Here is a 16,935-nt window from a genome sequence, read left to right as displayed (position 1 = left end):
TATTGTCACTGCTTGCTTGCTTCACAATACTTGCAGAACGTCTGATGATTCGGCTGTGCAGCTCCACGACGTTAATACTGCCTTGAACATGGGCTGGTATATGCAAAAGTTGGGGGCGTACATATTAATGAACCCGATTGTTGCGTCACAGTTGGTGTTATGTTGAGATTCGCCTGTTTTTCCGTGGTGTTTTCGCACATACAAGATTTACATATGAAGGATGAAACAATGGTGTTTGATTCTCATGTCATTTCCATGTACAAAACTCTCATTATTCAACTTTGCAAGGTAAATTCAATTTTAAATAAATATTATTCTTTTGAACTGATGCCGAAAATTCTGCTTTGCCATTACAGGATCCAAACTTGGAGAGCAGACTTTTTACTAAACACAAACTTTTGAAAAACAGTGTATTAGTACAGGTAGATAAAGTAAAAAAGTGTACTTTTAAGAAAACTGCTCCAGTGGCAAGGCACAATTTTTGTAACAGTGTTCCTGTGAATCCCAAAATTTCACAATCCGTCTGGTCTGACTAGAGGGAAAAAAATGCAAATCGCAATGGGCACTAAATGTGAATGGCTCACAAATACCATCAATTCTATCTTCTTTTCCATAAACATATGATTTGATGTACTTTTGACTTTTTATCTTGGGCCAATAACTTAAGGAAACTGTGGTCCAAGATACTAATAAAAAGTTTTTGTCAAACTAAGAAGGAAAAGAGCAAATAAAAGGTATTTCAGCCCTGGTCCTTGTCAACGGGGAACAATAATCAGGAAGATGACTGCTGTGAACTTTTGTTCCTTTCTGAGCTTGATTGTATAAATGGACCTACAGGGTCCGGAGAGAAAACTTGAGCTCAGACTAATGCTGCCTTGGCAGTGCAACAGCAGGCAGACTTTAAAGGACTATTAGTAGTTTCCAGTAAGCAAATAAATAGGTGATTTAATAGTAGTCTCCCTCTTTCAGCACCTTAATTTAGATGAGGACCACAAAAAGATGACAAAGTCATCAAATCCAGATTTTACTCTCTTCATCCAAGAATGAATGGAGCTGAGGAATAGGAAAGAAGTGGAACATTTATACAAGCCATGGATTTTAGTATTCAAGCAGAGGACCAGGCAGGGGAATTGAATCATACTGGGGCCAAGGGATTGGATGAAAACCCATTAAAGGGTCTAGAACATTTCAAGATAAAACTGAAAAGCAAGAGAAGCGAAGAAATAAAGATAGTATAGAATATAAAATACATAAATATATTTAAAAATACACTACAGTTCAAATCTTTGTAGTAGGTAATATTTTAAAGAAGTCTCTTATGCTCAACAAGGCTGCATTATTTTTTAAATACAGTAAAAACAGTAATATTTTGAAATATTACTGACACTAAACATTTGAACAGTAGTATTTGCAAGGTTGAATCATTCACATTAAGACCAGTAACATGTAATAATAAATAAATAGGGTCCATTTTGATTTCATGCCAACTTTTAGAGTAAATCTTACATCTTTGAGTCCAATATCAAGAACAGAGAGGCTTATGGGTTTTTATTATAAAGTTCTCAAGCTTAGTGTCATAAACTTATGAGGAACAAACATCAATAAACAGATAGTTCACCCAAAAATGAACATACTGTCATCATTTACTTTCCTTCAAGTTGTTCCAAACTGAATTTCTTATGAATTTCTTTCTTCTGTTGAACACAAATATTTTAAAGAATTTCAGTAACCAAACAGTTGATGGACCCAGTTGACTTCCATAGTATGGAAAATAAAATAAAAATACTATGGAAGTTAATGCAGCCCAACAGCTGTTTGGTTACCGAAATTCTTCAAAATATCTTCTTTTGTTTTCAGCAGAAGAAAGTAAGGAAGAGGATTAGGGCCAAGCAATAATAAAAAAATAAAACCATCTTGAGATTAAAGTTGTTAAATTTCAAGAAAAAAGTCGAAATAAAATGTTGAGAATAAACTCATTAAATTACGAGAAAAAAGTCGTTAAATTACGAGAACAAATTCATTAAATTATGAGAAAAATGTCGTTAAATTTCGAGAAAAAAGTCAAGATAAAATGTTGAGAATAAACTCATTAAATTATGAGAATAAAGTCATTAAATTACGAGAAAAAAGTCGAGATAAAATGTTGAGAATAAACTCATTAAATTATGAGAATAAAGTCATTAAATTACGAGAAAAAAGTCATTAAATTATGAGAACAAATTCGTAATTTAACGAATTTGTTCTCGTAATTTAACAACTTTTTTCTCATAATTTAATGAGTTTATTCTCAACATTTTATCTCGACTTTTTTCTCGAAATTTAACAACATTTTTCTCAATTTAACGAATTTGTTCTCGTAATTTAACGACTTTTTTTCTCTGAATTTAATGACTTTATTCTCAACATTTTATCTCGACTTTTTTCCTCGAAATTTAACGAGTTTTTTCTCGTAATTTAATGACTTTATTCTCAACATTTTATCTCGACATTTTTCTCGAAATTTAACAAGTTTTTTCTAGTAATTTAACGAGTTTAATCTCGAGATGGTTTTATTTTTTTATTATTGCTTGGCCCTAATCCTCTTCCGTAAGAAAGAATTTCATATAGGTTTGGAAGGTAAGTAAATGATGGGCGATGGAAATAAGACGAAAAGTCATATAATTAAAATAACAAATCAATTGACAGACGCATTATCATTAAAAGTGAAGTGTGTCATTTCTGCACAGCTAGCTGCATCAGACAAAAGTGAAGTCCATATGCTGACATCCATCAAATACAATGGTCCACAAAAAAAAAACACTTTGACATTTACCTGACAAGACAATACTCCTGAGAATAGAACAAATTAGCCTGGAGGAAAAGCTGGCTAAAAACAAATATGTATAGACAAGGAGTTGAATACAAGAGACAGTTCCCATACCATGTGAAGGGAGACATCACTAATGCCTGACCTTTAAACACCCCTCTGTCATGATGGGACATGTATAAATTTGACTGCAGTCGATCATACTGATTCTTTGATTTTTCTCAAGCAAAAAGCTTCTGGCATGTGTAGATTCTCAAGCGAGGCTGCATATATATGTATAAAAATATATCAAACAGCGTTCTGCCTCCTCAATCTAATCTGCAGAGCATATGAGACAACCATGACAAGTAAGAACTAGGATGCCCTCAGGCAACCATTACTGGAGCACAGACAACCCCAACTAACTTTCAATGACAGTGTCAGTCCGAGGTCAGGCATGTGTTCTCCAGTATTTGACGTTGAAAAAAAAAAAAAAAATACCAACAGAGAATGATTCTTCAGCTATTAAATTCTCTGTTGTCACTGAGAAATGGGGTTTGCTTAACCTAAGGTGCCTTAGAAAACAATTTTGTGTAAAAGTCTACTGTGGGTTGCCCTGAAATAGCTTGGTTGAGCAAATCAAATACTTTCTATGTTTTCATAAGCTTGGAGAAGAAAGCTTTTGCCTTCACATAAGTCAGGCTTTTTTTTTTTTCCAGTGCTCCAGTCTAAACATTTTGAAAGTTGTGTAGCTCAGGACAGATGGGAAGACTTTAAACAAACTAGCTACTAGTAAAAGAACAGCAAATTGAAGATGGGGCCAAGGTAAAAGAGCACCACCTGTGTCAACATGGCTCTGTGGGTCATATTTACTGATGCATCATTAATTTTCTTGGAGTGCTGTCTCCTTCAGCAAATTTCCAGGGAAGATGAAAGAGGACAGAAGGTTAAGGATGGAGAGTAACTATTTAACTTGAGGGCAGCATGGCAAACTATGAGCTTGTTTAAAGTACCTTTGATATGTTTGCAAGGACAGGCTGCAAGCTTCCCTCAATTCCTGTGATGTTCATTTTTAGTACTCAGAAAAAAAAAAGTGGAACAGGGCTGAAGGCTGTCACAAAGGAAAAAGTTCACATCAATCCACTAAAAAAAAAAACATTCAATTAACAGAAAGCAGAGACAGGTAAGTAGAGTCTTGGCTCTGAATGAATAATACTTTCTGCCTTGTATTACCCTAGTTCTGTTCTGGTTAATATTTTCCCTGTATACGCTCTTATTCTCACTGTATTTGACATATTCATATTGCCCATCACATACTGGGAAAATTGAATTGAACTGCTATTAGAGTGTCTGAATAATGCATGCTCTACATATTGTCAGGGAATTTTTCAAATGCTTTTTCCAAATACTTTTATTTAGCAAAGAGAGTAAAGATGAAAAAAAAGATTCAAATAAATGCTGTTCTTTTGAACTTTCTTTTGATCAAATAACCCTGAAAAAAAAGAAAAGAAAGAAAAAAGATAACCCTGTTTTCACAAAAACAAAGATAAGGTGGTTTATGACCCAAAGGAATGTAGAGAAAGAGAGAGTCCACTCTCAACGGCTTTCTCTATTGATATATCAAGGCCCATGAAAAAGGACTTCTCTCCATTAATTCATAGACAAACCTTTCTATTAATGAATATCCCCAGGATATTGTGTTTATCATTATTGTTTTGCATATTGTCGTTTGTATTGTATACTGTTTTAAGCATGCCTTATGATAGAACTATTAGATAATGTAACCTTACTGGTATAATGCTTTATATCAAAATAATCCTCGTTTAACTCTCTCACATAGCATACATTGTATGCTTGTTATATTAATCAGAGTAAAAAGGGACACAAAACTGCCAGCCCACTCTGATCATGCAAATGAGTCAGCTTCTAAACAAAGAAACTTTACCTGCCTGAAATTACACCCTTTTCATTGGTCAAGCCATTGGTGTGACCCCTGCAGAAGTTCTCTGTGACCTTGGCTCTCTTCTTGATCATGTGGAAAAGACTAGAGACATCCAGTCCGACCAACACCACAGGGCCTCAAAGTAAAAGAAGCCATGTTCCAACTTTCAGCCTGGGAGAGAGAACTCTCCCAATAACAACCGAGTCAGACTGAAGTTCTTCCACTCAATCTGGAAGAACCTGATCACAACTTCACCACCATCGAACTACTGAACCATCAAGACTTTCATCCGAGACTGCATCTGGAAACTCTTATGCAAGTATCGTGCATTTAACTAAACTAAGCAGAGGTTTAGTCTAAGCTGTAGACCCATTGTCACCAAGATGCTGATGGTTTTGTTCAGGTGGTTAACGGACTCTTACCTTGTCCTTGTCGTAGCTTCATTTCCCTGTTTTATCTTTGGTTTCATTCATTCACTTTTTTTCTATTTTACCCATGTATGCGTGATTGTATGTATTTGTTTAGACTAGTTATGTGTTTGTGATTTAGTTAAAACATTTGTGGACATTCACACGAGCGTTGATTCTGTGGCCACTGCTTGCAAAACAAATCCCCTTTAACGATGTGATTACAGCTACATGCTCTAAGTAGTACCAAATAAGGGAGTTATTTTTGTCTGTGGCCACAAAAATAACCTTTTTGGGAGTTGATAGACGATTAATACTGTGTCCACTGGAAGAACAGGTTAATCGATTGTAATATTATTGTGCTAAATCAAGTTAATTCTATTAACTAATCCAAATATTTATAATTAATTATAACGAGTTATAATTAATTATTCATATTTCCCTTTTGAGCTAATTTGCTATAAATGTTTCTTGAGCACAAAATCAGCATATTAGAATGATTTCTGAAGTGTGACACTGAGGACTTGAGTAATGGCTGCTCAAAATTTTGCTTTGCCATTACAGGAAGAAATTATTGATAAAAGGATTGTTTTACTGTATTTTTGATCAGATAATCTGATTCACCATCTGATACCATCATTGAACCACTAGGCGGAATTAATGCAAATATAGTTTTCTGCCTAGTTCTGTTTCATGCTGTGCAGCAGACACACCATATTTTTAAATGCCACAAACATTTTATTTAGCAATTATTTCTCATACTGTGCGGTTAGCTGCTCTATACTTCTAGCATACGCACTTTCCACACAACAGACAAGACCACAAGAATGACAAGGGAGAGAAAAAAAAAGCTATTTTGTTGTGAATTTATGATGGAACAGTTTTATGAAAAAAGTAAAAGGCAGAACTCACATCTTGACCTTCAATGATGTTATTTGTTCTTCCTAGCTGGATGAAGATTGCTTCTCCACAAAATTGTCAACATATATCTAACCAATATCTCCGAATCAAATCTATTTTACCACAGCTATCCCGATTAAATTCACCGACATCTAAATTTATAGTGCTGCTGAATTGTATATTGAAAACTTCCTTGATTTGATTCAAGTGTGAATGAAAAAAAAACACTGTATTGACCTACTCATACAATCTATGTAAAACACTCTAAACACAAGCAAAAGCATATCACATCAACCACAGTTATACAACACTAGCCCCTTGATGTAACACCAAACAGGGGCTCTATTCTCCAAATCCCGACTGGCAGTTGGCATGCTCACCCTCTCTCACACATACACAAACATGCAATAGCACTTCACCCGGTATATCACGGCTCTGAGTTTTAAAATGCCAACACAATAAGAGCATTCAACGTAAGGAATGTTGAAGCAGTAAAAGCTGGAGAGGCCAGGAACACTTTAGAATTTCAACCAAGATAAATTCTGACTGCAGCTAAGGCTTCTGAACTCCCTCTGTAAATATCTTTCACTCTCACCAGAAACATCTGTGGCATTTTCAAGAATGGCCAAGATTAACCATCAGCCTCCGGCTCATTGCAACGCTCTTACAGGGATCCGATAAAAAGAACAGTTCTTAAAAGAGCCTAGAGTGTCCAGTGAATTGGTCCTACATCCTAGATTTCTTGCAGAAGATTTTGCCATCCAGACATGCATCCGAGTTTAAACCCAAGCCAATCTGCAGCACATCTAATGCTATAATGGAAATGTACATTCCACACCACCACTCCACTCAAGTGGTTTGAAGTTATGTGCTGATGCTAATAAACGCCTGGTGTGTTTGTAAACCTCTATTTTTAAAGGATTAGTCCACTTTTAAATAAACTTTTCCTGATAATTTACTCACTCCCATGTCATCCAAGATGTCCATGTCTTTCTTTCTTCAGTCGAAAAGAAAGTTTTTGATGAAAGCATTCCAGGATTTTTTTCCATATAGTGGACTTCAATGGGCACCAAACAGCTGAAGGTCAAAATTAGTTTTACTGCCCTCCACAGGTCAAAGTTTGAACTAATTGTTATATACTAAATATATATAAAAATTAGTTCAAAACTTTGACCTGTGGAGGGCAGTAATACACTTAGCAGTGTCTACACTGCTGGAATTCTAATAGAGAAGAAGAAGAGAGCTAGTTCAAGATGAGCATTTCTGGTTAAAATGCATAATTTTTTTTTTTTTAGAAAATGAGTGATTGTTTCTCTAGATAAGACCATTATTTCTCTTCTGGGATTGTGTAGAACAATTTGAAGCTGCAGTGAAACTAATTTTGACCTTCAACTGTTTAGTGCCCATTGAAGTCCACTATATGGAAAAAAATCCTGGAATGCTTTCATCAAAAACTTTAATTTCTTTTCGACTGAAGATAGAAAGACATGGACAACTTGATGACATGGGGGTGAGTAAATTATCAGGAAAAGTTTATTTAAAAGTGAACTGATCCTTTAAGTGTTTTCCTGCCTTTTGAGCCGTAAAAAGTCCTTTTTTTTTTTTTTTTATGTATAGCGAAAAACATCAATATATAATGTACCAATATGCAATATATAATGATACATTCGTCAAATATATAGTACCATTGAAAAGTGTGGGGTCAGTAAGATTTTAAAAGAAATTAATACTTTCATTTAGCAAGAATGCATTAAATTGATTAAAACAAAAGTGACTGTATAATAAATTTTATGTTTCTTTGAAATTTCTATTCATCAAATAATACCAAAGAAATGTAAAGGTTTCCACAAAAATATTAAGCAGTAAATAGAAAGTGTTTTCATCATTGATAATATTAAATGTTTCTTGAGCACCAAATCAGCATATTAGAAGGAACACTAACAGGTTTTAACAATAAGACTAAAGAGTCATACTATTCTTGTATAGAAACAAATATGTTTATAAAAGGCACTACACCGTCCATTTTACCATGGTGCATTTTATATCCTTGCATATTAATGTTGGTTAAATTACACCCCAACAAATTTATCATGAGCCTTTCGGTCGCATTTAAAATGTACAGATGAAGGGGACATAAAATAAGGACATAAAAGGCATGAGTCTTTATGAGTGCTCATAAATAGCTGAAGAAAGTGTAATATTGAGATGCCGTTTTGTGCTTTTCTCTAAATTTCAGAAAACCAGTCAAATCCCGAGCCACAGCATAGAAATAAGGATAGAAACAGATTTATAGCGCAACATTCTCCCAAGTGAAGGCAGTGTTTATCATCATCCTCGGGCTTCATGGAAAACAAGCAAGACAGAGAATACACAACAGCAGGATAAAATGGCACACAAAGACTAGGCTTTCGTCCTCTTGGCACTGAGTGGTATGGTGGAGATGGATTTTCTGAGTGATATGACTGAGAGGGTCTGCTCCAGCCCTCGTTGAAATGCTTAAAGCGAAATCCGTCAAACGTCTGTTCAGAAATGCACATGGGACAAAGCACTCTAATGCCAAACAGATGCAAGAAAAGAGATGCCTACCTGCATTGCAAATGATGTGTAAAATGAAACATGTCATGTAAATGTACAATGATTACATGCCTGTTTCTGGTTTTGACAATGCCAATATAAAAGCTAGTGGGAATTCTGTATGTTGCTTTGAAATTTGAATAATTTTAAACTTTTTAATTGGTAAAAAAATAATGATGACTTCACTACATATTCTACAGACACCAGACCTACTTCTGAATGTGGACGGGAGGTGCAAAGGCCCTGTAGACAAAGCACTCTGAAGGTGCGGTCACATTAGTGAAATTTTGTGGTCAAAAGATGTCCATTATTTAATGTCTAATTGTCAATAGTGTAGCGATGTATGAAAAGCATTTTAAAGTCACTTTAAAACAAAGCAGCTTTCTGTTGGTAAATGTGGCTAATTTGTTATCCCGTAGCGGAATTTGACTGGGAAATATTCTTTGGTTGGGAAAAATTCCAATGTGTGGATTACTGCATTGAGCCCATAAAATAACAAAAATGTTCCACAACTTAATTAGGGGAAACAAATGTATTGAAATATCTTGTCTGTTTCACCCAACAAATTAACATTCACTTCAGTGGCTACAGCTGATCATGAATAGCAATGTTTTTATTACATGTCATCCTCATGGCTATGACTACAAGCCATCAATTCACAGTTCATTTTCATCTCTAGAAAATGACATTCGAAACACTAGCTCTTTCTGACAATGAAATGCTACTATACATGGGGGAATAAGTGTAAAATTCCTGTTAATATCCTATTTCCTAACTTCACCATTGCTGTCAGTGTTTGCCGTTTACAGCTTTTTGTTATGTAGGAATATAAAACCTTCTGAAGTGAGAAATCTTTAGCAAAAAAATGTCTGCTTTTCAAAACCGGCTTTCAGTTTTTATGTGCTTTCTCCAAGTTCACCTGGGTTGTGCAGGGACACTTGGTTCAGAAATGATGCTATAAAATTACAAACTCCTAATCAGAGTTTAAAAAGGTTACATTTTTGAAACTGCTCCACCACGTTTGCAGCTAATGTGGAACGAAGCGCAGCAAAGAAGTATGGGAGCCAACAAGTGTTCTGCCAAAGCCTTGGCGGAGTCTGAACCTCCCTGTCACATGGGAGCATGAAGCACTACACAAGGGCAAATCAAGCAGAGTAGCATAAATGAAGCTTGTAACACTGAGTCTTAAAGGGGTCATGACATGAGAAATCAGATTGAACCCATTATTATCACTGAGGCCATCTACACTGGATACAGTATATATAATGCCCGTTCAATTTCTGACGAGTTCTGACAGCAGGACAAATGGAAAATTAAATAAACATTTGCTTTGACGCAAACTGTTTAAACAGCTTTTTTGTGTCTCTGTACAGAGCTTAGAAGGACAACCGCATCAGAAACAAGTGGCTGGTTTATTTTTAATGGTGTCCTGGATCACGTTGAAAGATTATATGTTTGTTCAGAGCATTTGACTGCAGATTGTTTTGTAAACCAAGCTCAGTGTAATGGAGAGTTCGCAAAGAAACTTTTGTTGAAAGATGAAGCAGCCAACTGTATTGGATCTGACAAAAGTTACATCACAGCATTTAGTAAACATTTCATAATGCCTTGTCTGAAAATGACACACTGTAAACCCTAATGCTTAAAATAATTAATTGGTTTGAGTAGGACAAACTTAAATTAAATAAATTAGTTAAGGCAAATGAACTTTCATGAGTATTTAGCACTTTCTTTTGTAAGTAAACTGAACTGTTTCATTGTTTTGAGTGTTATGAACTTATTTCTTTTAATTTAGATTTTAACTGAGTTTAACTGAAAGTAGAAGTTTAACTGAAACTGGGCTGGGATTTCTGTTTCCCAGCATGCTTTGCCTATGGCACTTGAAAGGGAGAGTAAATGCTAAAATTAAGTGTTATATAATGTATTTTGTGCAAGATTAATGTTAAGTGGGAGATTTAGTAGTGATTAATGTTTTGTTATGCTAATTTAGAAGAGTTTCTGTTAATATGGGTTTTTGGAGAGTTACCATCATGATATCAAGTGATGAATACAGCTTGATTTGAGAGCAAGTATGTTAAATGCTCTGTATTGCTGCATTCATTCAGCAAGTGCTATTCCATGTTATTTTTAACATGTTAGAAAGTTAGCATTGTAAATGGAAGGAATGTAAATGCAATGTTTTTTGTTTTTTTTTGCAATGAACACTTTAAATGTAAATTGTAAATGGGCTATAAAACTATGTTCTTTCTAAATAGGATTCATTTTACATGTGACGTTTTCTTTCTTGAAACAGGATTAGCCTATCATAATTCTTTCTCCTGAATCTTAATCAAGGCTGACTCTGATGTGAAGTATCAGACATGATCTGTACATGATGTAAACAAAATTCTTAACTTAAACAACAAACATTCACAATATAATAAAAGAATTTATCCGCTCTTCTCCTGAGCGCAAGTCGACCTTTGATGTTTGATGTTCGATATTGTTTAAAATGTCACTATTACCTGACAGATATCACTGAAATAGACATCATGAGGAATCACACCTGTTCCTGTGACAGTGCTAGAATCTGTAAACAGCAAAAAAAAAAGGATACTAAATTGGCCCACATCAACATTAAAATGATCATTTTGACAGCCATAGTGCCCAGCCCTGGCATTGCAATGCTGGGTTTATTTCAAATGTAGAAAGAACATCATTTTTTGTCCTCAGTATACTCTATGGAGGACTCAGTTTCTCATTAAGCCTAGCTTCAAAACAGCCATGATGCCTGACCTGCACGTCTGGAAAATTGATCGCAGTAAGAGTTGCTCATGCTTCTTCCAGAGTCGCTTCGAAAATCATCATCCCACTTAGCAGCTCTCAGACTCATCTATTAACACATCACCATGTGCTTGATCAGAGCGTAACACCAAAAGTATCTTTCCTCATCAAACATAAGTCTGCACGCAAGGCCTTTGAGAAATGAGAGTCAAGTGATCAGGCATCGGTGATCAAAAGAGATGGATCTAAAGTCAACAACAAGGATAATGGTGAATGTAAAGATCATAGGCTTTGACTGATACTTTCACAGTGCTGTTGAGTAGCTAATAAGTTGATCTTTGCCTCATTGTTGCAATGGAACATGTCAGTTTATTCATAGTGGTATAAAGACAAAGAGAAAAACCAGCTGTGGAATGCATCATCTCTGCACAGAAAGTTTGCCTGCCCAGCATTTGACAGCCAACTGTATGTCCATGACATAGCGCTGTTATTAAGTAAAATGGGCCACGTTTTGTAACACTGGAGCAAATTTTCTCGAACACAAAATGTTAATGACGCCTCTGCAGAGAATGACAGAAGAAGAAGTGATTGAGAGAAGAGCCAAAAATAAAAGAGATGGCTGCTGCTGAAGAAAGAAAAGAAACATATGGTGAATCTTGGAAAATCTCCATTTCAGCAACTATCTAGAGACAATATCAGGTCAGAACAGGCAACACCATGCTACATTGAAGGTTAACTGGATCAAAATTACTCCCTAAGTGCTAATGTCCTAGAGACATGGGAACAATTGTTATTGCCAGCTTTCCAACTTTCCCTTTTTGTTGTTTTGAAAAGTACAACACATGAAATTGAATATTTACAATCTACATGTGCTATACGAAAATCTGATTAAAACCTAATGTTTTGGAATATGTCTCAGTCTGCTGAAAAGTCAAAGTTTTTGCTGTTGTTGTTAAGGATTAGTGAATACATTTTGGGGTCAGTATGTTTTTTTAGTAATTAGTACTTTTATTCAACAAGGATGCCTTGAACTGATGTCAGTAAAGTAATTTATGTTAATGTTAAGTAATGTTTTTTTTTTTTCAAATTCTATTTCTATTCATCAAAGAATCCTGAAAAAGATGTAACCCCATTTCCACAAAATTTTAAGCAGCACAACTGCCTTCAACAATGACAATAATAAGAAATGTTTCTTAAGCATCAAATCAGCTCATTTGTTTTCTGAAGGATCATGTGACACTGAAGACAGGAACAAATTATATTTTAAATATATTCAAACAGAAAACATATTTTAAATTGCAATAATACTGCACAAACTTATATTATAGACTCCAAACTTTTGAACGGTAGTGTACGTTGTATCATATAAAATGTGCAATATTATACAGAGCTGTGTCCAAATACACTTATTTTCACTCACCCTTTCCTTGTATACCAAATGTGAATATTGAATGAGTGAATGAGTCAGCAGTTCCATCTGAGTGAACACTGACCTGCATATTTGTGGATTTTGGAAATTTCACATCAATTCAAATTTAAAATAAAACAAATTTAAGTTAAAAACGTGGAATAACTGATTGCAGTGTTGGGAACTGAAATAAATGCTATATTATTGCTGTTTTAAGTTAAAAAATAATGCATTTATAAGATTATTTAATAATTTAATTATTATTTAATATTGATATTAATTCAAAACTGAGGCCATGGGGCTTAACATAATATCCTGTTATCCATATTCATTGCAGAGTCCTAAATAATTTTGAATGCTTAAAATTTAGTGAGTAGACTCTGTATGTAGGTCAACCACACTTCTAGGCTCTAATGATATAAAAATGTATCTTTAATAATATTAAAATAATTCATCAATGTAACAAGTTCAAAGTCTATGTCAATGTTCTGAACTTTTGTTTCATTTTCACTGTTCCAAAAGCTCTGTAATGCATGATTAAAATAAATAAATAAATAAATTAAACGGACCAATTTTATCGATTCGATAAACTTGACAATTTGCTAGGCTCAAAAAACTCTCTTCAATCAGGGTAAGTGTTCGTCAGTGTTCCACAAGGATCTCTTGGCACAGGGTGAGTCTAATGATTGGCTGACTGTCAGCCATCCAATGCACCAGTGATCAATTATTCAACAGAACTGCATGTTTTTGCCTCTCCCGACACTAAGGAATGGCTTTGCTATGCTGTTTATCACCATCCCTGTGCCTTGGCTGAAACAAAGGAACTCAATAAGTCACTAAAAGAGGATCTACTGTGAATAAAACACATAAATAGTATAAATACAACCTAAACCTTCACCATAAAAGAGACATGCACCCTAGACAGTAAGAGAGAAAAGCACTCTTGGAAAAACCAGGGTTGACTGTCTGACCTAGTTAGCATATGAACACCCCCACAAGCAGACTGTACCACAATCAGAAACACAGGGGCATCGCAGGCCCCATAAAGAGCTTAAAACAACATTTTAAATATAATTTTGTCCTTTTTTAAAGTCGCCATTTGTGCAGGTATTTATATCTTATCTATTTTTCAAAGATATTCACAAATCCTTGACAGATCCCTAAATTCAGCATTGGAAGTAACGTTTCTAGTGGGAGCTGAAGTCTGTGATTTGCACACAATGTCCTCAAATTTCAAGTGAAGCGTTTTATTATAGGGTAGTGCTGCCTAATCTGAATGTGGGGAGGAGATAATTAGCCATCTTGCTCTGAAGATTGAGGGTATAATATTATGGATGCCATAGAGATGTGGTAATATTTTTCACTCCTTGATGATAGATACAATGTGTGTGTATATTATATATAGGGTATTGTTACATATATATATTTAAAAAGTCTTTAAAAATTGTATGTGAAAAATGTAAATGTGTGTGTATATATACCAGCACCCAATGTAAGGTTTGTGCCACAGCTGCCCTAAACTAACAGTATTGGTGATTACCAAAATCATTTTTTTATTAGGGATGTATTGATAACCTCATCTCATGATTCGATACATATCACAATACTGAACTCACGATATGATATTATAGCAATACTTCAAGATATATGGTAAAAGGTTAACAAAAAAAATTACTGTTGATTAAAATGCAAAAAGAATGAATAGGCTTGGACCCACAAATATTCCCTCATTGCATTACTATACATTATATATAGTAGTTCAATGTAGAACTGACACTAAAACTTTGTAAACTTGATTTTTTTCCCCTCACAATTTTAATTTAGGGTGAACTATAAACAAGACATATTGTCACTATCCACGATACATACTGTTGCATTTTTGTATTGCGATATATATGACCCGATATATTGTTAGACCCCTATTTTTAATGTTTCTGTAATTGTTAGTCCACACCAATATGTGTAAGCTCTTTAGTCACAGTAGTGTTTCTAATGCTAAAATATTATTATTGTTGGGATTTAATGGATTCAAATATAGATCCACAAAAGTTTAACCAAAAGCAAGTCTTTGGGAACAACTAGAAACTATTTGGAAGTCAATAACAACAGAGACTGTGGAAAAGTACATAAAAACAATGCCAGAAAGAAATAACTGAAAATATAATTTTATAAAAAAAATATAAAACAGATTCAAAATATTTGTGTTTTTTATGCACATACATACATACATACATACATATATATATATGCATATATATACATACATACATACATACATATATATATATATATATATATACATATATGTGTGTATGTATGTATGTGTGTATGTATATATATATTTATAGTATATAGTGTTAAAATAGTGTTTATTTTACCTAATGTTGAGAAGATTTGAAATATACACACAATGGTACACTCACCCTCTGAAGCAGAGGCCCCCGGGGGCTGAGGCCCTACAGGTGTTGGCGGTACAGGTCTCGGCCAGGGCTTCCCTGAAGTAAGGCTCGTCCTCACGACCCCAACATACTCCACAAAGGTGCCAGGGAAGTTGCCCTTCTCCTTAGTGCGTTCATTGGTGCCATGCAGCCAGCCCTTTGGGCACTTCTCGTCACCCTCCTGGTAATCAGACGTCAGCAGTGCCATCTTACTGACCATGAGGAGATCGCCAGGCTGCAGGGAGATATCATCACCCCTCTCCTGTTTGTACTCGAACAGTGCACGGTACTGGAAGCTGTCAGAACTCATGATTTGTTATTTACATGAGCTTAGAGGGTTTTCTGTGTTTGATGCTTGTTTAAAACTGACCTGGATGCAAGTTCTTGGTTTGAATCCTGAGTGCTAACTCACTTGGAAAGTCCTTGGGTTTAATCCTGAGAGCACAATGACATTAGTTTCTTGTAAGGGTTAAAACTCCAACAGTACCATATGTTGGGCAGAGGCCGTTATTGCGCAGTTCTAGATTTGGTCCATAAATTAAAAAGTACAAATTTACTTTAAACGAATTCTAGCAGTCTGTGGCAAGGTATAAAACAGGGTCAGAGAAAGCAAAAACAGCCCCATGAAGCGAGGGACGAACAGGCGGTTGATGGTGCAGGACAGTGATAGCACAAATTTGGGGACACAGTGACCTGGAATCGGGACGTTGGGCTTTTCTGCAGCATTGGCACTAGTCCACATATAGAAATGAAACATTTATTGAAGTAACCTCTCAGTCCATTAGCAGGTGTGGTCAGAAAGATACTAGCTTGGACACTGCCAGTCTATTTATCAAATGACTGAGCAAGAGCCTTGGTCATCTTCTTGTTAAAGACCTTAAAACCTGAAAGCATTTATTTTACAGTTAGTTTCATAAATTCTAACTCAATTCAACTTGATATTACAATCCTTGCATTAAAAGAGCAACTTTTGCATTTCATTAATAAAAAAAAAAAAAAGAAAATCCTGCATTATTGGATTGTAGCTCATATGCAAAAAGCACTGTATTGCATGCATAGCATCACAACCTCTGTGTTAAACAGTCGCAGAGCAATACAATGTAAAATGACATGTAGCCTACATGTCTGACTTGCAGCGCGTGACTGGGACAGTGCCAACTTGTGTACAGCGTGCAGAAACTCGACTCGCGTGATATTGCTTACTATAACTTACCTACTGCCGCACTTCCCCAGACTGCCCAAAATAACAAGATGCACGTAGTCCAACATAAGAGGAACGAGCGAACATTTATAGTCTGTTTAGTTAAAACATGCGTTTAAAATATATTCCCAAACAACCTGCGTGGCTGAGTCAGACATCCAGCCAGACTAGTGCTGTAGTACGGTTCAGCCCAAGTGACGTAGGAGACCACGCCCCCACTGTCTGCTTATCACACCGTGGGACAAAGTTGGGAACTCGGATCTCCTTATGTAGCGGTAAAGATGTGAAGAACGCACTGCAGCGTGAAAATGTTGCGTCGTACTTTTCATCCGCCTAGGCACATTGTCAAGTTATATAATACTCGTCTGACGTGTGCAGATAACGTTAAAGGCACCCATCAACATAATATGTTCTCTAGACCAGGTTCCTTTACAGACCCAAAACGAACCACAGAATAAATACATTTTTACATAATAATAATAATATTCATATTCATCATTTTATGTTTTTTTTTTTT

General features: G+C 35.3%; 1 protein-coding gene across 1 annotated transcript in view; it reads right to left on the bottom strand.

The window, feature by feature from the left end:
* The window catches only part of pik3r3b (phosphoinositide-3-kinase, regulatory subunit 3b (gamma)), a 202,177-nt gene extending 185,562 nt beyond the window's left edge, over window positions 1-16,615 (bottom strand). The window contains exons 1-2 of the mRNA XM_048199967.1: window positions 16,431-16,615; window positions 15,203-16,101 (exon numbers count right to left, since the gene is read on the bottom strand). Coding sequence (XP_048055924.1) covers window positions 15,203-15,527 — 325 coding nt within the window. The 5' untranslated portion in view covers window positions 15,528-16,101; window positions 16,431-16,615. The remainder of the gene's footprint in view (window positions 1-15,202; window positions 16,102-16,430) is intronic.
* Between the last annotated feature and the right edge of the window lie 320 nt (window positions 16,616-16,935).

Source organism: Megalobrama amblycephala, linkage group LG8 (assembly GCF_018812025.1).
Source record: "Megalobrama amblycephala isolate DHTTF-2021 linkage group LG8, ASM1881202v1, whole genome shotgun sequence".
NCBI lineage: Eukaryota > Metazoa > Chordata > Actinopteri > Cypriniformes > Xenocyprididae > Megalobrama > Megalobrama amblycephala.
The sequence above is the reverse complement of the archived record's forward strand: the minus strand, read 5'-3'. Positions and strand labels throughout refer to the sequence as shown.